This window comes from Cydia pomonella, chromosome 22 (genome assembly GCF_033807575.1).
Source record: "Cydia pomonella isolate Wapato2018A chromosome 22, ilCydPomo1, whole genome shotgun sequence".
Lineage (NCBI taxonomy): Eukaryota > Metazoa > Arthropoda > Insecta > Lepidoptera > Tortricidae > Cydia > Cydia pomonella.
In genome coordinates, this window is record NC_084724.1 from 10809684 (window position 1) to 10832182 (window position 22499).

Consider the following 22499-nt stretch of genomic DNA (forward strand, 5'->3'; position numbering starts at 1 on the left):
ATGTGTATTTTTTTGAAATTTTTGACAGTGGTGACCTTGAGCTGTGTTGTCTATGGTTGCAGCTACTTACAATAAAAGTAATTGTAACCTAAATTAAACATATAAATTATGAAAAGGTTACCTCATATTTATCAGAAGAACCCTTTTCTAATCTATTTTTATTTTTTTACGCTAAATTTAAATAAGCCATGGTAATGCCATCTAGTACGAAATAAGCAAACAGTATCATGCTTAGTTCATTATACGCAAAAAACAAACTATTTCAATTACGTACATTTTTTGCAAATATCGATACGACAATCAATATTTGTAGTACCTGTTGAAAGTTTTTATTTTAAACATTATAATTTAAAGTAACTTATAACGAATAATCGTCAAAAAAATGAAATGCAAGGTAGAAAACGTTCCAATTTACTCATACATTATGAAGCACGAGCCGCTGACAGCGCCAATCGTGACAACATGGTGTAACTAAAGTAATCATATGACTTTCGTCACATCTCCGTTCTGCGCCTATTGATTCTCATCTTGGTCTTGATTCTTACTCGACATAGTTTTTGTGTATCGGCAGAAATGGCGAGTCAAACCCAGGGGATCCAGCAATTGTTGGCTGCTGAGAAGAGGGCGGCCGAGAAAGTCTCAGAGGCGAGAAAGCGTAAGTCAAATTACTGATATTGTCTAATTTTACTACGTATTTGGGGTTGAGCTCTGCGTCTCCGCCTTAGTATGTATAGATACCTATATATACGGTCTTGTTACTAATTACTGGTGTTTAGTGTAATGAATGTGCCTATTTGACATCCTTACGAGGTGTTAGCGTATTATGGATCATTGTGTTAGATTTCATCACATGATTTCGTTTAACATCAAGATTCTAGTAAGATGACCCTGAGTAGTACTACTAGATAACGTTTTACTTGTTCAATGGTCAATTGACCATTCTGAGGAAACTATAACGGTTCAAAATAAAAAAAATACGTGATACCTTTTGTCCTTTTTAGATTAGAAACATCACACTAATTTTAAATCCTTATCTGGATCTATGTCCAAAAACCATTATGTCATAAATACTGCTACTATTTGCTGAAGAACTATCTTTTGTCATGTAGGATATTACAATGGGTATTTAATGTGATATGCAGTGATCGGGGTTTTGGTTGCCACTCATTCAGTATCGTGTATTTTATAAATACACTTTATTTTTTTATCTACACTATAAAAGCGTTTTTTAAAGGTATTTTGGGTTTAAAGGCGTATCCAAATTACTATACTACTTTAACTTGATCTACCGCGGTGTGGCATCCAAAACCCCAATCACTGGGGATATGTCAAAAATATACAATAAAATGAAAGCTGCACCTTTTTTGATCATATTTATGTAATGATACCCAAACACTAAGTGCAAATTAATTTATATTATAATTAGCAGGTTAGAAGGTGCATAGTTTCATTTGAAGACCATAATCTCAAGCAATACAACTAAAAGTTGCATTTTGTCATTGAAAAAATATTGTACTTGGAAAGATATCAAAATTACAAATCTTTTGAGAATTTCAGAAAAATCCTGTCACTTGTAATAGAAGTAGAAGTCAACTCTATTTATAAGAAATATGCTTCCGCATGTTTTTACATGCATTTATAAGATGGCCCACTGTACATAAGGTGAAAATAGCCTTTTCATAAGTATGCAATTAACCAGATTATTCATTTTGGGAAATGTGTTCTTTGAACCAAATGAATGTTTTGTGGATTTAACACTGAGAAACGGTTTTCTTAATTGTATTATGTGAAAAAACATCATCCGTCTTGTGCATTAGAGGGGGCCTCAGTGGTCATGTTCCCAGTAGTAGGTAGTATTTTCATAGAAGCAGTACGTAGTATATGATATGTAGCTTAGTCTCTGACCATGCTCACTCATAAGCTCCACACTTGGCATGAAACTTAGCATGGATGCACTATATATGTATTCCACCATCCTCAAAATGACAGCGACAAGATTAACCTACTGTAATGGGGTGAGAACAGAGACTGTTGGCACAGACAAAAGACGAGTAAAGAGGTAAAAGCTGTTCATACCCCTCAGAAAGAAGGGTATTTAATGATACCACACCTGCTTATATGTGACTGAAACCGGCAATAGGACGAGATTTGCTTGTATCTTTATACAAATAACCTGACAAGGCGTCCTTATGGCAAGCGACAAAGTGGGATGTTTTGCCGGATTTGGTCACATATGTTTAGGGATTTGATAATTGACATAGTGTTTTCATCCATCAATCAAGCAACAAGATGACTGTTTGAATACATAATAGTACAGCTATGAGCAAGACAGCTTGCCAGGTTCACAGATAACAGATAGACAAAACGCGTCACTAAATGGATAGGTCCAAGTGGCAAAAGGAGATCAGGAAAACCAAAAGACCGTTGGGGTCAACAACATCAAAAACATAGCGGGGACAGTTTGAATGGAATAGGCAAAATACCAGAATAATTGGAGACAGTAGGAGGAAGCCTATACCCAAAAAGGGTATTGGCCTTCTCTAACTGTCACAAGATATAATTTGACGTTTGAATTTGACAACCGGTTTGGCCTAGTGGGTAGTGACCCTGCCTACGAAGCTGATCCGGGTTCAAATCCTGGTAAGGGCATTTATTCGTGTGATGAGCATGGATATTTGTTCCTGATTCATGGGTGTTTTTTTATGTATTTAAGTATTTATAAATATCTATATATTATATATATTGTTGTCTAAGTACCCTCAACACAAGCCTTATTGAGCTTACTGTGGGACTTAGTCAATTTGTGTAATAATGTCCTATAATATTTATTATTATTATCTTTAATTCATTTATTATTATATAAAAATGTTTTATGTTTTTAACTTTTTGTATGTAAAAAAGTCCTTTATTTATCTTTTTTCTCTCAGGTTAGGCTTTTTACAATATGTTTATAAAAGTAAAATATAAAAACACTTAAAAAACAATACAAAAGATATAAACACATTATAAAAACCTAACCTAGGGTGCCACCAGCAGCTTGGGCTGCCCAAGCTGCCGGTGGTCAGGGCTGCAGAGAGAGGAACCGTAGTATTATTATTATTATTATACAGTTATGAGAGATGTGACAAAGTGCCAAGTTTTTTGGCTTTTATTACAAGTGACTGTAACATGTCATGATTGGTTACAGGAAAAGCGAAACGCCTAAAGCAGGCCAAGGACGAGGCCCAGGATGAGGTGGAGAAGTACAGACAGGAGCGCGAAAGGCAGTTCAAAGAGTTTGAGGCCAAGGTGAGCAACATCACCCTATTGGGCCTATTGTATAGTCTTTTATTTACTACATGTCACTAATTATAATCAGATCTTGCAAGTAAATTTTGACCTGCTTGCTAGTGAAGTCATGAAGCTGAAATATAGTAAACTTCCCTCCCCATCTGCTTGGGTGTAGGGCTCGAATTATATTCTTCCACTGACTCCGGTCCTGAGCAGTTTGGGTAACCTCCTCCCACCCCATCCCCAATACACCCAATAACTTGTACTTATAATTGAAGAATATGGTGATGGTGCCGTCAGATTGATTTGATGATGGAAAGCGAAATGGTTGAATGAACTTACCCTTATTGTCTTGGGCTCATGCAGTTGGCAATGAACACTTGATAAAAATATACAGTCAAACATTGGAAACTGACAAAAGTTAATTTTATTACATTTTTCTTATAAGTCAGATGAGTCAAGATCAAAACGTTAATTTTATTTTGGGTACTAGTCCCTAGATACTAGTTACTACTAGATTAGCTAAGGCCTAAAGGCCAATGAACATTCCAAAGATTTTCAACAAAACCAGAGTACCAACTCAATATAGAATTAAGAGTTAGACATTGAATTTGTAATAAAATTCAAACTAACACGCATAGACATTACATAGGTTTTTAATTTCAAGATAAAATAAAAACAACCAGACATAACATAGTTGTTTATTGTTCCAGCACATGGGCACCCGAGAGGGAGTGGCCGCCAAAATCGACGCCGAGACCCGAGTCAAGATCGACGAGATGAACAAGATGGTGAAGATCCAGCAGGATGCGGTCAGTACCCTACACCCTTTTAACCCCTTTAGTCCATAGCTTGCCATCATACTTAAAACAAAAACGCATCTCTACATTAAGAATTAAGGCCTGTACACATGGGTGCTTGTCCGTACACGCGCACGTGCGCTTATGGGAGACGGCACACCGTGTGCTTGCGTCGCTTGAAAATTTTGGCGCAGTGCGCACGTGCATGCAGCCCGTGTGCTCTGACTTTTACGATTCGAAATCGAATAATTAGAAAGGAATGTCAAATGCTATAAGGGTTAAAATGTTAACATGTATTTTCAAACCCCAATGCTTAGCATAACTACAGTGGTCTAGGCTACCAGCCTGTCAATTTTGTCCTGACATTGATAGAGGTTTACTGAGAAAATTGGTGTTGTTTATACTTTTTTTCGAAAAACTAACAACTTTTGGGTTTTTTCGGCTTGATTCGACAAGAGAGAATTACGTGGACTATTGAGTGAAACAAAACAAAAACTTCCCCTGTTTTTCACACTAATTTTGGGTGCCAGTTTTGTGACGGTCCATACAAATTACTTTATACCTTTTAACAGTTTCAACACAACAGCCATCATACCAGACTGGGTCACTTTGCCTTAAAACTTCTCTAAAAAGTCCAATTTTAATGCTCTTGAGACCTATATTTCTAAGTTTCGCATACTAATCATCGATGTTTTTATTTCCAGGTGATCCAAGATATCCTCAGCCTGGTGTATGACATTAAGCCAGAACTGCACGTCAACTACCGCGCTAAGTAATAAACTAGCCGTTCTACGTTAAATTATCGCATAAATTATTACTACGCGAGCGTCAACCAGTTACCCGCCATTTTCCTAACAGCTATCACAGATAGCCGCCATCTTATCTAATGTGACAGCTGTCTGTCTGTTGTCAGACGCCATCTTGAAAATTAAAGCATCAAAATGGCCGCCGCTGTATATACAACGCTTGGGTTTACGTATTTTAAAAATATTAAAGTTTAGTGTTTGGAATCAGCTCGATATCATTCCATGAAATATATTCGGAGATCCGCTACGAACTTCCCATGTATGTTCAATGTTGTATGTTATTTAGAAATATATAATGTTAAAATAAAAGGATTTTTGATTTTTGTGTAGTGGAATGGAAACTGGCCTGTACAGTATTAGAGCAAATATATTGATTTACGTTTATTATTGTTTCATTGCATGTCGTTCATCCAGCCGTGCACGAGCTCGTCACTGTAAAAGAAGAACAAATAAATATCTGAACGGGTCAGGTGTTCAAAATTACCTGCACACGCTCTTAATCTCTAACAATAAGTGTGGATCTGCTGCTGACTGTATATTTAATCCAAGCAACTTATGGTCGTCAAAAACGGATCAGTTGCCATGCCAACAGCGCCAAAAACTACTTTTAATGGCTTCAAGTAAGATAAGTAGTATACCAATTTTTTTATAGATGAGTAACGTCCTCACACTGTCCAAGGCCCTAGATCATGCGGTAGGCCTAAGAAGCGATATTGAAAAGGACAATCTCACATCTGAGGATGCAGAAGACTGGGCAAAGTGGAGAAGATAGAGTAGGAAAGCGGACCCTGGCACTAGGCCGGGAAAACGATAGATTGAAGAAGAGATAAGTAACGTTTAATTAATTTTACTCTGTCGCATGTCTAGTTGTTTTCCGTCTGCACCCTCAGATTTTATTTTGGAACGTACGCTCGGAAACCTTCCCTACCTTTGACCTTTAAACCTTATGGAGCTAAAATAAACTATCTGGCAGCGACCAAGTGTACGCGCGCAGGAATTTGAGGTATTTGTGGCGCTTATGAAGTGTGTGAGCATTGGCTACTTTAACCGTTAAAAGTGCTCATAGCCTCTTAAGGTTCTATGAAATTTAAATAATTGGCAATCGGAATAGAGTTGCATTTGTTTTGTATCGTTAAATTTTCACCCAAACCACGGAATAAATAATAGTGCCAAAACCAAAATCAACTCTAATTCCTACACTACAGGTCCAAATTTCACTGACAAATTTTGGATTTCTTTCTTATATGGCTGGGTCTTATATAGGAGGATGAGCTGTCTTACATAGGTTACATGTTGAACACCTAATTTAAATTTACCGACATTCCTAATACCTTTTTCGCCGAATGGTCGGTATGCTATCCAGCCAGTCCGCGGCGGCGCCCGTGCTGGCGAACACCGCGGGCTTATCGGCCTCGTCGCAGCGCTTGGCCGAGAACGACAGGATGCCGATCAGCTCGCCGTCCATGATCGCCGGGCCACCGGCGTCGTGCTGCAAGAGATTTTATGACAGGTATGTCTGTTAACTCCTATTCGTGGACCTTATTCCAAAGGCATAAAATCCATCTGTCATTGGCCTTTGAGTCTATTACAGACTATTCAAGCAGTGTCAGGTAGGGCGGCAGCGCTTTTCATGGCTGTGTAGGCCAATACGGGAGCGACAAACACGACCACAAGCCAGGCAGGTGTAGTGTGTCCGCGGCGAACAGGTGTCGGGCTGATGACGCTTGGCTCGCTTACTTGCAATTGCAATGACGCGTTTTAAGAATTCTTTAAAAGTATATCCACGACAGAATGAACGTCTAGATCTGAGACTCAATTCAACGGTAGAAAACTAACGTAGGCGTAGGATACGTTGATAATTTGACGTAAAAATCGTAAGATCCATAGTCCCTACCTATAGCTGTACTCGGAGTTTCGTGTGACATTTGGTGAATTTCGTCTCACTACGCGTGTGAAATGTTGTCCGACTCTCACATCACTACTGATTTACATCATTTACAAATGTTAGAGCTGTAATTTAACCAACGATTGGCGATACAATGTAGATGACTATAGTATCTACTTGGGTTAATAGACAGCTGTAGATTCGGATCCAGTCTGAATAACCCAGTTCGAGGGTAATTTCATTTACCTACCCATGATTTTTTTTCTCCATACTTACGTTACAAACATTCTTGATCTTGCTGATAAAGCCAGCGCAGAAGGTGCTAACCGAGACCAATTCCCTGTAAAACAGTGGATTTTAATGCTTAGGTTTTTGGTTTTGCATAGTGAACCATAGTGTCACTATCATAACGTACGAATCTGCAAAAAAACTGTTCTGATTCGATATGCTGTTAAAGCTTGGAGGTGGCTTTCTGTACTAAAGCACCAGATAGATATGCCAGCCGATGGACTAGGCAGGGAGGCTAAGTTGATATCGCCGAAGGCTACGCTGGCGTAGGGGAGGAGGGGCAAAAGGTACATTGTATTTGTTCTCTAGGTTGGAAGCACCTACCCACCATACCCCCCTGGCGACGCATTTGGCGACAGGCTAACTTGAGATAAACGAGTATGCTTACTTTCCGTAAACGTCGATACAATCTGCCTTGTCGTAGATGGGAAGATCTACTTTTTGGAGCAGCACAGCTCCACCCTTGTCGCCCATTCCCTGGAAAAACGCATCAGCGTATCACTTGAAACGACTGATAAGAACTTGTAAGTTTATCCTAATAACCTGAAATTTCTTGAGTCCGATTTATTAGCTCACTAGAGTCAGATCCAAAAACTCGTCTTACCAGCACCGATCCCCATCCCAAGAACGTAATCGTCTTATCAATGGTCACATCCTTCCTCTTCGAATACTCAATCTTGGACACGTTCATTGTAGAGAACGTGATGTTCTTGTGTAACCTGACGACAGCGTAGTTGAAGGCTAAAGTTTGTGGCTTGTAGTTGGGATGGAAGAAGATTTCCTCAACCCGTAGAACCTCGCCGCCGGCCGTGGCGTTGCTGGAGCCGATGCGGACGGTCAGCATCTTGACGTACTCTCGGAAGAAGCGGTTGTTGTATTGGCTGCAATTAGGGAATCAAATTAACACGTGAGCCCGTGAGGTCATTGTAAGGTACAGTGCATGTCAAATTGGACAACTACGACGAATTCAAACAATTCATTTTCGAACATTCCGACCTCCAAAATATTGGTGTTAGTTTATGTAACACATCCAACAATGGTCCTTCGAACCGGATATAGCGATTAATCACGCGATTCGTGATGTGAGCTCAATTACTCGGCAGGGCAGTGAAGAATTAGGACAGATTTACTCACAGTTGTAGACAGTGCGCCGCTGTAAGTACGAGATCAGAGCTGATGATCGCTCCACCACACCACAATTGGTTGTTCATTAAAACAGCGGCCAGGTATGGGTGCTCCTCTATCCTGGCCGTCTCATCAGAGTTGTAGATGCGTCGGTAGCGCGGGTGTAGCGGGGGGAGTATGGGGCCTTCTGTGGTTGTTGTGGTGGTGGTTGTCGTTGCCATTTCGGTTGTGCTTGTAGTGGTAGTTGATAACTCGGGAGCTGCCGTTCTCGTTGCTGGTGGCGAGTCTGGGGTTTTGAAGATAAATCACTGCTTAAAATACGCTGAGGCACGTAAATGGTCCGTCAGAATCGCGAGAAGTAATTATACTTAGCAGTGGGTAAAATCATGGCGAATGAGTTATGTTACGGCGGCATTTACGATGCGCTAGTATATTGAGCAGCGGTGTGGGGGTGTGGTCGATCCTTTAGTAAGTTGTATGTATGAATTCAAGAGGCCCTTCAGGTGGCAATGCAATATTTTAAAGTTTCGCACCGTGCGATGCGCGGCCATGTGAGCCGGCCGATGTACCCGAAATGGTTGTGATACCAGCACAGGAGTTCCTTATTTAGCACAAAATATACGAAACTATATCTTATTTGTAAAACAATAAGATTGCATTTCTGCGCGGTTCGTTGTGAAAGATACTTACCTACTTATGCATTGGTACCTAAGCTATGCGTATAACTGTATACTCACTGGAGTGTTCCGTTTCCTTTGTCTCGCTTCTTCTCGCCATCATCTCAACGGGAATACCCTCGTATTGCCATGCACGACGCGACAACTCTTGGGGATCCACTAAAACACGATCATATTCTAGGGTAGGGCTGAAACAGCTGAACCGCATTGCGGCTGCAATTCTGCAGTCATCGTCTACATACTTTCAGAAATTTGGTCACTAGAGTTCGACCAAGATAAGTCTGCAGCGATTTAGATTGAGCGGGGAAGAGGCCAATACAGTTACAATTTAAGGACCGATCTACACATTGCGCCAACGGAAGCCATTCTTTGATCGCAATGTTATTTGCTCACTCTAACTCATAGCTGCGAAGTCCCTTATTTGGCCTACGGTGACTCAAAATATGATCGGGGGTAAACAGCTATCCTAAACTGTTAAATGTTATTATGAGTATACATGGACAAGTACAAACAGCCGGGATCCAGTATATTTCGACCTTAAGTATTCATCATAAGCTATCATGCTATGATTTAGTTATACCGTTCATGAATATTTAATTATGATAATTTGATGATTAAATTGGAACTTAATAAGTCTTGTCCGTTATTAAAATTGAAGGAAGGAACTGCAAAGTAGTTTTTCACCAACAAGTTGCGAACTAGATCCTTTGCGCATACACTCTAAGAGCAATTAAAATAGGTATTTATGGAAACGCTGTACAAAGCGCCTCGTTTTCATTGATATAGAGTGTAATGTACCTATGGACACGAAACAATTAGTTTTTTGAAGTTTGCTAAATATGACCGGAATTTTTATACAAGTATATTGATCTTATATTAATTGTTTTTCTTTATTTCCTGCGGCATATGCAAATGTTCACAGTTAAGGGCAGAGTGTACCTCTACATAGTCCATTTGGGATGTGGATTAAGTAATTGAAGACTGAATGTCGCTTCAATATAAACGCCCCCTTAAACTTCCGCTGCTAATTTTGCGATGTGCTGTTGTCTAATGATAGCTAATTACATCAAGTCACTAGACTTGATATCATTGACCGACAAAAATACTTTCGTATGTCTGAATATTCTCCTGTACAGGTTGTATTTTTACCCATTTTCGTTAAATTCTGTGAAAGATACTTGATGAACATTGTGTGTGGTATCATCTATCTTTATCCTTTCTTAATTTGAGACGCAGAGACACGATTTATTTTCGAAATTAGTTAACGTACAGTCATCGTCGTCCATATTGTCTTCGTCGTGTCCGCAGAGCGCACGCCCCGCCAGCAAGAACATCAGCGCCATCTTGATTTGAACTGCCATTTTGTATCTTAAATATAACGACATCTTTGAACGTCTGGTTGAAATGGTTTTTTGATAGCATTCCTAAGTGTTGAGTAGAAGGGATTTCTTATAAATATAAGGTCTACTTAGTCAATGACACGTTTGGTCTGGACCTCCAACCTTCGAATAAAAACGGTGTATTGCCATCTGTCTTAGCCCCACAAGACCGCCGCCATTCATGAGGCGGGGATAGATGGGAATGATTAAAGATAAAGATAGCTTATTTTTCAAGTAGGTAGGCATATTACAATGCACTTATGAACGTCGAATAAAGTTACGCCGGCTCTAACCCTACACCTAATTTTCACGACAAATCGGAATAATCAATTTAAAAATTACACTAACCTTCCTCACCACGCTTCAAACTTGACTGTGCTCAATAAAACAAAGCAATAAAAACAAGATTATATTTGCCAATACAGTAACAGGCTCAAGAAAGCAATATCGTTTCAATATTGAGAGATGTCGTCATTTATCCGTGCCAGCCGTGACCGCCGAGTCCGAGTCCAGTCAGGCTGAGGGGCGCTATGATGGGGGAGCGTATGACGGGCGCGGAGATGATGGGGGTCCTGATGATGGGCGAGGTTATGATGGGCGCGGTAATGATGGGCTTCACGACAGGGAGGGAGACGCCGTGGTTAATGACGCTTGAGCTGTAGGACACGGCGCTGGGAAGCAGGACGGGGCCTGTGAGAGTTATAGTCTATGAATACATTGACAATACGATTTGATATACATTAACTTGGAGTAGTTATCGACATCTAAATGAGTTTGGCGCTAGATGCATGTTGAGCCTCTGATATTCGATACATTGTCCAATAATTACCAAGAGTGCACGTCTTGGTAATTATTGGTATACTTAAACGAAATATCAACTGCCTCAACTACAAGAGCCTTAATTACAAAATTATTTCACTTGTAGTTACACTTTGCGTTGCGCTACCCTTAAATTATTAGGATGGTTCATATCAGTAAGGGAATATGTGTATGGGAATACATACCGAGACCCCAGCCCAGGGAAGGAGAACCCACGGGGACAGCAGTCACCACTCCGAAGAGGGCCAGGACGATGGCGACCTGTGAAGAAAATAGAGGAATTAAGTCTCATGCTAGCCACGCTAGAACGGTCCGGGGCCAGGCCGAGGCGTGACACTTCGTTTTCTATAAAAAGCATCAGGTGATCACGGAGGCTCGGAAGTGGTTATAGAAAACTTAAGTGTGGACATGAACGGCCGGTTCTAGCTTATATTATCCTTTAGGTACAGTTGAGGTCATCAACAAACTTTACGAGCTAGACTTAACCTATAATTAGAGCCCGGGATTTTGGGTGCGGCTTTTGACAAGTCTTAGGGAGAGAACATCACTGTTTATCTTCTAGCAATACCGGCTTCCGACACGTCGGAAGGGAGGAGGCCAAGCGATATCTCATGGTACAAATCGTTCTGCCATTTTTTGCGGTGGGAAACGTGCACACAGTCGCACTTCTCACTCACTAAATACAAAATCCAATCTGTAATGATGACACAAATACATAGAAAATGACACACGTCTAAAACAAATCTTGCACACCTCGATTTGTTTTTGTGTATAGAAACTTTCTGATGACCCTTTTCTTCGGTCGATGATGATTGATGAATAAAGTTCGAAATATCGGAAAGTTTAATCCGTTTCATTTGCTTTGCTGACTACAGCGTTTGCTTGTGAAAATGAATATTATAGTTGAGTTGGGAGCCCATACATGAAAAGTACGTAAGCAATTACAGTTTGGTATACGAAATCATAATTCAACCATTACAGTCGACGAATAGAAATAGTACATTGTGCAACGAGGGGGGTGTGAAATCTTGCATACGAGGGTGGTTAATCAAAGACCTGAGTTTGCAATATTCTTACCCCCCCGGAGTTACACACAATGTTTTTCATCACACTTGCGAAGAAAAAACTAAATTTTAAACGAAATAATTCTTAAATACGGTTACATAACAAACATTCGTTCGCCATTTTGTAATTTCTTGACAGTATGGAGTGTGGAATTAAGAGGAGTGACATCTCTTATGATAGAACTGTTGCAAAAGTGTCCAGCTGTCAGCTGTAAATAATAGTTCCAAATCTCTCCAGAGTAGCGCTAGAGTAGCTAAGAACCTAGGCGCTATTGACGGAGTGAAGTGCGTTGTCTATGATTTGATTTTTTTATTCAAGTATTCTAGGTATTGTAGCGCCACCTATTTAAGGTTTTTAGATGACACTTTTTGGTACATGGAGATTTATTTCCTTACCTCCACCTTCCGTACTTGACAGGTTAGCATCGAGGGCACAGACCTATTCGGCATTCAGCCACGATTGAAAATTATGTAAAAATATTTCAAACGGCTGTTAAATTAATCGAATTATTTAATTTTAAGCATAAACAAAAATATTAAATTATAAACGTCAGTATTTTAAAAGTAAAACTCATTTATGCTACTTGATTTGTATGAATGAGTGACATAATAAAATAAATAAAAAAACACCCTATAACTCCCTAGGGAGTTATAGCTTTTTTCACAATCCATAACTCCCGCGGGAACAAAATAGGCCTTTGTCCTTCAGTACCTACACCTGCATGAAATAAGAACTTTTTCGAGCAAGTGTGATGAAAAATAATTGTTTTTTTGCTCATTTGATATTACTAATATAAATTGCATCATGGACATAGACCTAAAAATTCACGGACACTACGACTCTAAAACTCGTGCTTCCGCTCGTCACGCTCCCATTCCCAACTCAAGGGTCAAGTCAAACCCATTTCAAATATTTGGGACCACATATGGATGCTGATGTGCCAAGATCAACTTACCGCACACTTCATGTTTGTAGGAATGTGAACTGATAACAGAACTATGGATTCGTGGTGGGCAGACGTTATATACGCGCGGTCCAGGGTTCACGCTTCGCTACACTTGGCGTATCCTTTGAAAACTTATCATGATGGCCCGGGAGCTGGTACTGTATAATTATAGTATTTTTCAGATAGTTTGGTTACAGTGACAGTTGTTATCTCGATGCAATTTTGCGTTGTAAGGTTATAAATTGTATAGAGATGAAAGCTGTCATAGTACTTAAGCTGTTTGAAAAATATTATGGTGGTAAACCATGTGGTTGTTAAAATACTAGGGTAGGTAAAGTATGGTACCTACAGTAGTATGGCGTTAGTGTTTTTCAACCGTTCGATGGGAGAGTTTAAATAGTAAAAGTTATTCAGTATGGCCCTGATAGTGAAAAAAAAAACCGTATCCACGTAACAAACAAAGATTTTGATTAGCTTTATCTGACTACGCCTTTTTTAACCGATTTCAAAAGTTCCAGAAAGAGGAGACGAGAGAGAATTTACAAGTATTTTAGGGCAAATTGTAACTGTTATAAGATGCACCATGGTCGTTAATAATATTAATGGCATATACGAAGTTTTTGTGAAGTCGGTTTTTTTCTATTCATGATTACATATTCATAAAAATCTCGAGTTAGTCGGAGAGCCTATGCCGACGTTATTTGTACGAATGTTGACTCTAAAAATAAACTAAGCCGTGAATGGACAGCCATATAGACGGAATGGCGATAGTACAAGGGTCGACTACTAAACCCTAAAAAAAAATTAAATTAAACCAAACCAAACCAAAGAAAAAGTGACCATGGTCGTAAATAATATCAATCCATTAAAAAACTATTTAATAACAGTATATTGTGTATTGAGGGTGGTAAACAAGAATTTACAAACAAGTGTTAATTGTAAGCCCGAAGTTGATGTCGAGGGCTTAATTAATACGAGTTCGTAATTCTTGTACCGCCCGTGGCACACACAATGTTTTTAATTACATTTGTGTCACATATTGTCATTTTTGACATGTTAGGCTTCGAAAGCACATACACAGAAAATTGTGTAAAATATTTTAAATTATCAATTAAGTAAATATTTATAAACATACACAAAAAAAAAAAATATAAACGCCAGTACCTATTTTAAAAGTAAAACTCATTTATAAGTACTTGAAAAAAACATTATGCCCAATATGCCCATGGGCACACTGAAAAAAAAAAAACTACTACGCCCGTGGGCGTAACAAAGCTCATTCCATCTCAGTACCCTGGCATCGAGCAAGTGTTATGAAAAATAATTCGATTTGTTCCCTAGTTGTATTAAACATTTTCCTACGCAGTTTTATCCAATAAGTATTGAAATAGGTAATCAATTTAAAGCACACGTTTCTCGAGCAGCTCCCGCGCCGCTCGAGCATTGATGGACACATGGCGGCGTGGAACACGCTCCTGCATTTTGATGCATTAGCATTACTAATTTCGGTAACATAGCAAATTGCATCCCGCTGCAATCCGCTTCCCATCTTTCATCAGATCTTCTCTTTAGTGATTGCAACTTGCATCATTTTGAAAGTTTTTAGAGTCAAATCAAGTTGGCAGGGATTTTGATGTCCCGGACGGTGCACGGGTCATTTTAGACGTCAAATTTCTGTCAAATTATGACGTTTACTTGACACTTGCACCGTCTGGGCTATCAGGAGGCCTACCGCGAACCACGTTCGACGTGTTGCCTCTCTGTCGCACGTGTAAATTCGTACGTAAGCGTGATAGGGAGGTAACACGTCGAACGTGGTTCGCGGTAGGCCCTCAGGGTCGCTCGTTGCTCTATTAGCTTCTTGAGGGCCTTTTGCGGACATCAAAACCTGAATTTCGTTTGTTGGCTGATTGATAGGGAAGCAGATAAATTAACTTAGATTATCGATGTTCGAAGTACGCCCTCTGTACATCGATGTAATTTATATTACATCGATGCCTCTGTATGTATCACTATTAGGCACAGAGGGGTTACGGTTTGGGCTACGGCATGTATACCGGAATTCTGAAATACCAGATCATCGATCCTTGGACTATAAATATTGATCGAGGTATCTGGCATCTAGGCAGGTTTAACGTAGGTGTGTGGCCGAAGACCGTCTGAACGCCCTAGGTACCGCTGAAGAGACGAAGTGTACAAAGACCTTAGCGAACTCGGCGCCGTTGACTGGACAGGGGGGCCTACCGCGAAAACCGAAATTCGCAAATTGCGCGGTGGTCTTTCTCTTTTACTCTCACTAAGACGTAATTAGAGTGACAGAGAAAAATGCCCGCAATTGACGAACTTCGATTTTCGCGGTTATAGCCCTGAAACAGCTTTGGACAGAGAAGCATGGCAGTCTTTGGTGTCGGAGGCCAAGATACACTTCTGGGCGCTGCTTCACAGCAGTAATGAATAAGTGTTAGATATTTGCTAAAACTAGTCTGTCTGTAGCCTTGACAGCAAGCCTATGAGACACTAAAGTAGTAGAGTGAGGTAGACAATATATATAGCTGTGTTGTTCAGGTTATGTCAATGCACTTAAAGAGTTTATGGTAGTGCTATTGTAATTTAATGTTTTATTAAGCATCATTAACATTGTTATAAATATTGTTAAAATATAATAGTTGATTAATACTAAGAAATGTCTTAAAATATCATAGCATTGTTAAGAGAGAAGAGACTAAAACGAAACGCGAATTGACGAGTAATAACAAAACGCATAAAACAAGGAGGACTGATGTGGGACTGATTTTGAAAAAAAAGAACGAGTCGGACTCGCCCATGAAGGGTTCCGTACCATTTATGACGTATTAAAAAAAAACTACTTACTAGATCTCGTTCGAACCAATTTTCGGTGGAAGTTTGCATAGTAATAACAAAACGCATAAGACAAGGTGCATAATGTATATCATATATTTTTTTAGTTTTATCATTCTGAAAATAATTTAGAAGTTACGGGGGGGGGGGGGGGGGGGGACGACACATTTTTACCACTTTGGAAGTGTCTCTCGCGCAAACTATTCAGTTTAGAAAAAAATAATATTAGAAATCTCAACATCATTTTTGAAGACCTATCCATAGATACCCCACACGTATGGGTTTGATGAAAAAATATATTTTGAGTTTCAGTTCTAAGTATGGGGAACCCCCAAAATTTATTGTTTCTTTTCTATTTTTGTATAAAAATCTTAATGCGGTTCATAGAATACATCTACATTCTACTTACCAAGTTTGAACAGTATAGCTCTTATAGTTTCGTAAAAAGTGGCTGTGACATAAACGGACAGACAGACGGACATGACGAATCTATAAGGGTTCCGTTTTTTGCCATTTGGCTACGGAACCCTAAAAAGAAGAAGTTGTTACAACGCTTTTGTGAAAATACGATATTAAACTTACTTACCAATTACTTACTTAGCAGACCAATAGTTTTTAATTCTGATTACACCAGTAGTTATTATAAGTAGGTATAGGTACCTAACGAATTTATTCGCTCTCGCTCCTGCTCATGCGTAACTAGATCCAGATGTGTTTGAGCAAGATGCATGAATATACATGTTGAATATGATTTTTCTTGTCGTCATAGAGACTCTGGTCTCTGGTTATTCCTATTCTTCATTAGGTCTACATTAAACATTTATTTAGATTTTGAATGTTGTGAGTGCTGTCAATGGAAACTATTAAGTTTTTAAGTTAGTTAGTTCCTATTATCTGTATTGTAACTGCACCAATCATGAGACGTTTAAAAGTAAATTTGGAGTATTTAACGTGTGGTACTTTTAAGGTTAGGTTTTAACGCGACGCTTTTTAAACTCTCGTGCGTATAAGTCCAAACAATGCTCAAACAAAACAAAAAAACTATAAGAACGATAACTACAATTATCACACTACAACCTGTTTCAACTCTACGTCACCGGCCGCTAACACAAAAGCGAAAACGTCAATTCAAATCGATTTCAGACTTGTCAATTTTTGTTTATTGCCAGTCTGACAACAATGGCTATGTTAAAATCCCAGTTTAACCCGGCCGTCCGGCACGCTAGAAATATTACCAATCGGTGCAGAATCGGGACGAGGGATGTAGTGGGGTATGGCCATAATGGGGGGTACAACTACAAAGATGACCCGCACTTCCCGTTCCCGGCGATCCGGTTTAAGGAGAACACTAGGGATATTGTGGTAAGCCCCTTTTTGTAGGCATTTATTCCCACTTAGAACCGCCCAACTTCCTTAGAATAAAAAACCGGCCAAGAGCATGTCGGACCATGCTCAGAGTAGGGTTTCGTAGTTACTCTTCCGTCACAATAAGCTAAACTGGAGCTTAAAGTATGGTAGATTGTTAACCAAGGGATGAACTGTGGGTGATGTACGTCTTTTTACTATGAAGAGGAAACTTTTTGCGATAACTCAAAAACAGCTAAACTGATCATATCCGCTATAGTTTTCATTTAATGTCTTTCTTAAGCTCTACTTCCAAGATTTTTTTCATATTTTTTGGACCTATGGTTCAAAAGTTAGAGGGGTGGGGGGGGGGGGACACATTTTCTTTTTCTTTCGGAGCAATTATCTCCGAATATATTCACTTTATCAAGCAATGTTTGTTGAAGACCCCTATTAGTTTTGAAAGACCTTTCCAACGATATCCCACACTCTAGGGTTGAAGCGAAAAAAAAAATTCACCGCCACTTTACGTGTAGGGGAGGTACCCTAAAAAAAATTTAATTTTTAGATTTTATTGTACGACTTTGTCGGCTTTATTGATTTATATATCCATGCCAAATTTCAGCTTTCTAGCACTAACGACCACGGAGCAAAGCCTCGGACAGACAGACAGACAGACAGACAGACAGACGGACATGGCGAAACTATAAGGGTTCCTAGTTGACTACGGAACCCTAAAAATGAAAGCCGCCAGACTACGATGGCTCGGGCTCGTAGTCCGGATGGGTGACGATCGAGGGCGTACTCTGGCGTACCAAATGCCCGAAAATCTTTTGGACATCCTCATCCTAGATCACACCGCTGGAAAGCCGAAGTGCAAAAAGACGTTAGCGAAGTCGGCAAAAAATGTCGGTCTTCGGTGTCGGAAGCCAAAATCCACTTCGGGTCGCTGCGCCACATCAGTAAGTAAGTAGGTATCTAAGGAATCGATTCGCTCTCGCTCCCGCTCATGCGTAACCAGATCCAGATGTGTTTGAGAAAGACAGTTGCCATACGTCCCGTATATACAGGACTGTCACCGTATTTCAGTATCGCGTCCCGTATTACCCAGGCACCTTGCTTTTAGTTTTTTTTATACTACGTCGGTGGCAAACAAGCATACGGCCCGCCTGATGGTAAGCAGTCTCCGGAGCCTGTGTACGCCTGCAACTCCAGAGGAGTTACATGTGTGTTTAGTAGATATTTACCATTTTCAAAATAAACTCGCTTTCGAAGTTACCTCAATCCACCTTATAATACTAATTCCAGGCCCTCCGCCAAAAAGAGTGCGGTGACTGGAAGATGCTGTGCTGCGAAGAGAAGAAGGCCTTGTACCGCGCGTCGTTCTGCCAGACCTTCTCGGAGTTTCAGCATCCTACGCACCACTGGAAGATCGTCATCGGCGGCGGCCTGTTCTTCGTGTCGTGGGTGTTCTGGCATCAGATGATATACCGCAACCTCAGTAAACCACCTTATATTATCTCTTTTTTCTTGTTTTTGATATAGGAGACAAATGAGCAGGCAAATCGCTTGATGGTAACCAATTAACGTTACCCACGGACACCTGCAAGACCAAACGGACTATAAGTGCGTTGGCAGCCTTTAAGTGGGAAATAAGTACGCAGTTTTCTTGGTCATATCAGAAAAGAGAAGAAAAGGGTTTATGTCAGAGAATAGAGGAAAAGAAGGCGTTATAGGCTCCCATACAACAAACGTGATTGTTTTGCCGATTTTTTGCGTAATGGTACAGAACTTGGCCGGTTTTTTACTCTTGACCATTCGGTGATCTTTCTCCCCCCCCTTGCCTTGTCCATAGTTATAATTTAAATAAGTACGACGTACAGAATTCTCACCGTCGAACAAAACCGATGTGTAACAGCGTAAGGTCACGTTATCCCTCTCTAACGCATATGCTGCCGATTGTTCTCTTTCACTTACTAGACTATACCTACAATGACTGCTCAGAGCAGTTGTCGCAGCAGCGCCACGCCCAAAAAACTGATTGATGTTGTTCTCGAAAATTGAGAATGATTTTGAAACAGTACTTACCTCTGAAATATTAAATCAGGCTTGCTTCCATGCACATGCTGCCCCAAAGTGGATGCGTAGTCCCCATTTTCCATCCTGGATATTGTCAATTTTTCGATTCGATTTTTTGATTATTGTAAAAATTAGGAGCGAAAAACAGATTTCATACAAATTTATAAATGCTCCTAACTCTTATAATAATAAAAAAAAAAACGAAAATAATCAAACGTAATAAGGGTATAACTGTGGTTGATATACAACCATTTGTGTTAAAATATTTTCAATAATAATCCAGAGAGGAAAATGAGGGCTACAATTGTATGAAAATGCGATTGCGCACGGGTCCTCCACTCTTACTTAAGTACCTTTGAATTTATCGCGGATGTATGCAGGTTTCCTTCGCTAGCCAATGGTAATTTTTTTTTTTTCAACGTGGGTCAAAGTGTGCAGAAAGTGATGTAGTTTCTGCACTAGAGCATTTTACTTTCCAAATACAATTTTTATTTTTACGATAAACAATTTAAATTTGGTTTTAAATTTATTAGGGTTCCGTAGTCAACTAGGAACCCTTATAGTTTCGCCATGTCCGTCTGTCTGTCTGTCTGTCTGTCTGTCCGAGGCTTTGCTCCGTGGTCGTTAGTGCTAGAAAGCTGAAATTTGGCATGGATATATAAATCAATAAAGCCGACAAAGTCGTACAATAAAATCTAAAAAATTAATTTTTTTTAGGGTACCTCCCCTACACGTAAAGTGGGGGTGATTTTTTTTTTCGCTTCAACCCTAGAGTGTGGGGTATCGTTGGAAAGGTCTTTCAAAACTAATAGGGGTTTTCAAAAAACATTTTTTGATAAAGTGAATATATTCGGAGATAATCGCTCCGAAAGAAAAAAAAAAAAGGGGGGCCTTTAACTTTTGAACCATAGGTCCAAAAAATATGAAAAAAATCGTGGAAGTAGAGCTTAAGAAAGACATTAAATGAAAACTATAGCGGATATGATCAGTTTAGCTGTTTTTGAGTTATCGCAAAAAGTTTTCCCTTCATAGTAAAAAGACTTACTTTAATTAGGTACTGATTATGCAAATTTGCCTATTTGTTTAACTCGGGTGAAAGTTACCGTTTCATCCCTTGGTTAACAATTTACTATACTTTAAGCTCCAGTTTAGCTTATTGTGACGGAAGAGTAACTACGGAACCCTACACTGAGCGTGGCCCGACATGCTCTTGGCCGGTTTTTTTTTATATAATTTCCGTTCTGTTCTGATATTTAACTTCCCATTCCTTAAATAACCACATTATTACCTAAACGGTTAATTGAAGAATTTAAGTCAATAAATTCTATTATAAATTATACTTAATTATGTTAAAAAAACACATGTATTTTACTTCCCTCGTTTTCGAAATTAACAGTAGAGTGTTTAACCTTTTGAACGCTTTATACCATAAACATTACTCAAACGCCAAGCTCCCAGGAGCAAGCGAGTATGAAGACTTTGACAGCGTCCGCCATAACACCTATAGTTGTCCTTGGCGCTGTGGGCACAACTAGTTAGGACACCTTTAAGTGTTTTTGGCGTTCAATGTAAGACATTATTTCAGCTTCGGCCTATTGGCGCTCTAACACGAGTGCCTTTCATCAATCTACTATTTCGTATTATATTCCGAAAAACTCATCAAAACAAGCCATCGGAACTAAAAAAGTGTTCAGGCGTCTTAACATATATTTGTTGAAATCATTTCTGTTACTTTAACAATTTTGAATGAAATTGTGGATTGCAGTCGCGGAGCCCAATTGGCCGGACTCGTTTTCTCTGGAGTCGCGGATGGCGCAGCTTCGCCGCATGCTGGAGTTACGCGTGCAGCCGATCGATGGCCTGTCCTCACTGTGGGATTACGACAACGACTGCTGGAAGGTAAGCGAGCCTAAAAAATCTACACAAGTTTCTGTATTGTACAAGCCGAGCTGCTGATCAAGAGACTTATTAACAAAAAGAATTATCGCATGAGCAAGATCTCATGCTGTCGATCGACGTCTTAAACTCTTTGTGGGATTTTGACGATTACTGGATGGTAATAGGCATAGTTTTATTGTATATGAACGAGATACCACGCAGTCGATCGATGGGTTGTCCTTGCTTTGGGAGTACGAAAACGACTGCTGGAAGGTAAGCGAGCGCGTGCTCCCGTGAGGGACAGAACATAGGTACGCAATGTGACAATATTTGCCAATTTATTCGTAGCAAAGATGACATCTTCATGTTTAAGTTGAATTTGGTTGAATATAAGTATATGGAGCAGATCTGCTCCTAGGTATACCAAAGGTTAAAAACACGTTTTAACATTTCTGACAACATCCCAAACCGACCTACGTAATTTGGTCGGGTTATTTGTTGCCCGCCATAAACCATACTAAAATTTACGATGGGGAATAAAAAAATGAAACTGTAACAAGGATAAACAATAATAACGCTTTCTCTGCTACTCCTACTGAAAGATACATAGCACTATCCCGTTCAGCTTCGGACTTTCCCCACCACTCATGCCCGATCCATACTAAATACTAGATTCATGTCATTTTATTCACTACAAATTTAAATAACTAATCTATAGACGCGTAGAAAAAGAAATATTTGTTACGTAAAATACGCTGTAAAATCAAAATTATGTATTATTTAATGAGTCAATGATCTATTATTTAGTTGAGTGACAATTAGACGAAAGCCAGTGAGACGTTTCTGTACCTACTGATTGTCAATTATATGTAGCAGTTACGTAAAGAGGTTGACACATTATTAATTATTACGAATATGCTAATTGGAATCATACCATACCCTATGTAGCGCGACGTCATTTTTCTGTCAACGGCATGAAATGTAGGTACGGGCCTTGCTCAGCAATAAATGGGGCATTCCAGAAAAGTGCCGGGTACGTGACATTCACTCAGGTATATGTATGCATGTACTAAATCACTGTTTAGGGATACCAGTGCAATTTATAGGTATTTGTATATAGAATATTTATATTGTTTCAGAAATAAGCTGCAGGATCGGAGTTCAGTTAGTCGTGTTGTTATTGGAGTACTATGTTGAATATACGTTTCGGACCAATGTAAGAATTTTTATTTATATCATTTAAGTAAATAGTGTACACTAACAAATCCACCAATACTAC

The 22499-nt window shown here is 39.5% G+C and overlaps 4 protein-coding genes across 4 annotated transcripts; 2 read left to right on the top strand and 2 right to left on the bottom strand.

Annotated features, from left to right (window-relative positions):
• Positions 1-494: 494 nt before the first annotated feature.
• On the top strand, positions 495-5260 carry LOC133530013 (V-type proton ATPase subunit G). Its single transcript, XM_061867814.1, has 4 exons — positions 495-655; positions 3188-3288; positions 3984-4082; positions 4775-5260. The coding sequence occupies exons 1-4, from the start codon at positions 574-576 to the stop codon at positions 4844-4846; spliced, it is 354 nt and encodes a 117-aa protein (XP_061723798.1). The 5' UTR covers positions 495-573; the 3' UTR covers positions 4847-5260.
• On the bottom strand, positions 5226-10592 carry LOC133530012 (trypsin-7-like). The gene is made up of 9 exons (XM_061867812.1): positions 10579-10592; positions 10122-10219; positions 8912-9010; positions 8184-8460; positions 7654-7930; positions 7438-7526; positions 7038-7101; positions 6208-6365; positions 5226-5308 (listed from the first exon to the last, which is right to left on the bottom strand). The coding sequence occupies exons 2-9, from the start codon at positions 10210-10212 to the stop codon at positions 5269-5271; spliced, it is 1095 nt and encodes a 364-aa protein (XP_061723796.1). The 5' UTR covers positions 10213-10219; positions 10579-10592; the 3' UTR covers positions 5226-5268.
• Positions 10593-10626: 34 nt separating this feature from the next.
• LOC133530014 (uncharacterized) lies at positions 10627-13172 on the bottom strand. Its single transcript, XM_061867815.1, has 3 exons — positions 13070-13172; positions 11235-11310; positions 10627-10920 (listed from the first exon to the last, which is right to left on the bottom strand). Exons 1-3 carry the CDS (start codon positions 13079-13081, stop codon positions 10706-10708), a joined length of 303 nt encoding a protein of 100 aa, XP_061723799.1. The 5' UTR covers positions 13082-13172; the 3' UTR covers positions 10627-10705.
• A 3895-nt stretch (positions 13173-17067) lies between these two features.
• On the top strand, positions 17068-22435 carry LOC133530223 (cytochrome c oxidase subunit 4 isoform 2, mitochondrial-like). The gene is made up of 4 exons (XM_061868091.1): positions 17068-17281; positions 18572-18764; positions 21108-21241; positions 22360-22435. The coding sequence occupies exons 1-4, from the start codon at positions 17099-17101 to the stop codon at positions 22363-22365; spliced, it is 516 nt and encodes a 171-aa protein (XP_061724075.1). The 5' UTR covers positions 17068-17098; the 3' UTR covers positions 22366-22435.
• Positions 22436-22499: the final 64 nt, after the last annotated feature.

Coding starts and splice junctions, on each gene's coding strand:
- LOC133530012 (XM_061867812.1), bottom strand. CDS start 10,212: ATGGCAGTTCAAATCAAGATGGCGCTGATGTTCTTGCTGGCGGGGCGT. Junction 8,461..8,911: donor AAAGGAAACGGAACACTCCA/GTGAGTATACAG, acceptor TCAAAACCCCAG/ACTCGCCACCAGCAACGAGA. Junction 7,931..8,183: donor GCGGCGCACTGTCTACAACT/GTGAGTAAATCT, acceptor CCCTAATTGCAG/CCAATACAACAACCGCTTCT.
- LOC133530223 (XM_061868091.1), top strand. CDS start 17,099: ATGGCTATGTTAAAATCCCAGTTTAACCCGGCCGTCCGGCACGCTAGA. Junction 17,282..18,571: donor AGAACACTAGGGATATTGTG/GTAAGCCCCTTT, acceptor TACTAATTCCAG/GCCCTCCGCCAAAAAGAGTG. Junction 18,765..21,107: donor GATGATATACCGCAACCTCA/GTAAACCACCTT, acceptor TGTGGATTGCAG/TCGCGGAGCCCAATTGGCCG.
- LOC133530014 (XM_061867815.1), bottom strand. Junction 10,921..11,234: donor TTCCCTGGGCTGGGGTCTCG/GTATGTATTCCC, acceptor TAACTCTCACAG/GCCCCGTCCTGCTTCCCAGC.
- LOC133530013 (XM_061867814.1), top strand. CDS start 574: ATGGCGAGTCAAACCCAGGGGATCCAGCAATTGTTGGCTGCTGAGAAG. Junction 656..3,187: donor AGTCTCAGAGGCGAGAAAGC/GTAAGTCAAATT, acceptor GATTGGTTACAG/GAAAAGCGAAACGCCTAAAG. Junction 4,083..4,774: donor TGAAGATCCAGCAGGATGCG/GTCAGTACCCTA, acceptor TTTTATTTCCAG/GTGATCCAAGATATCCTCAG.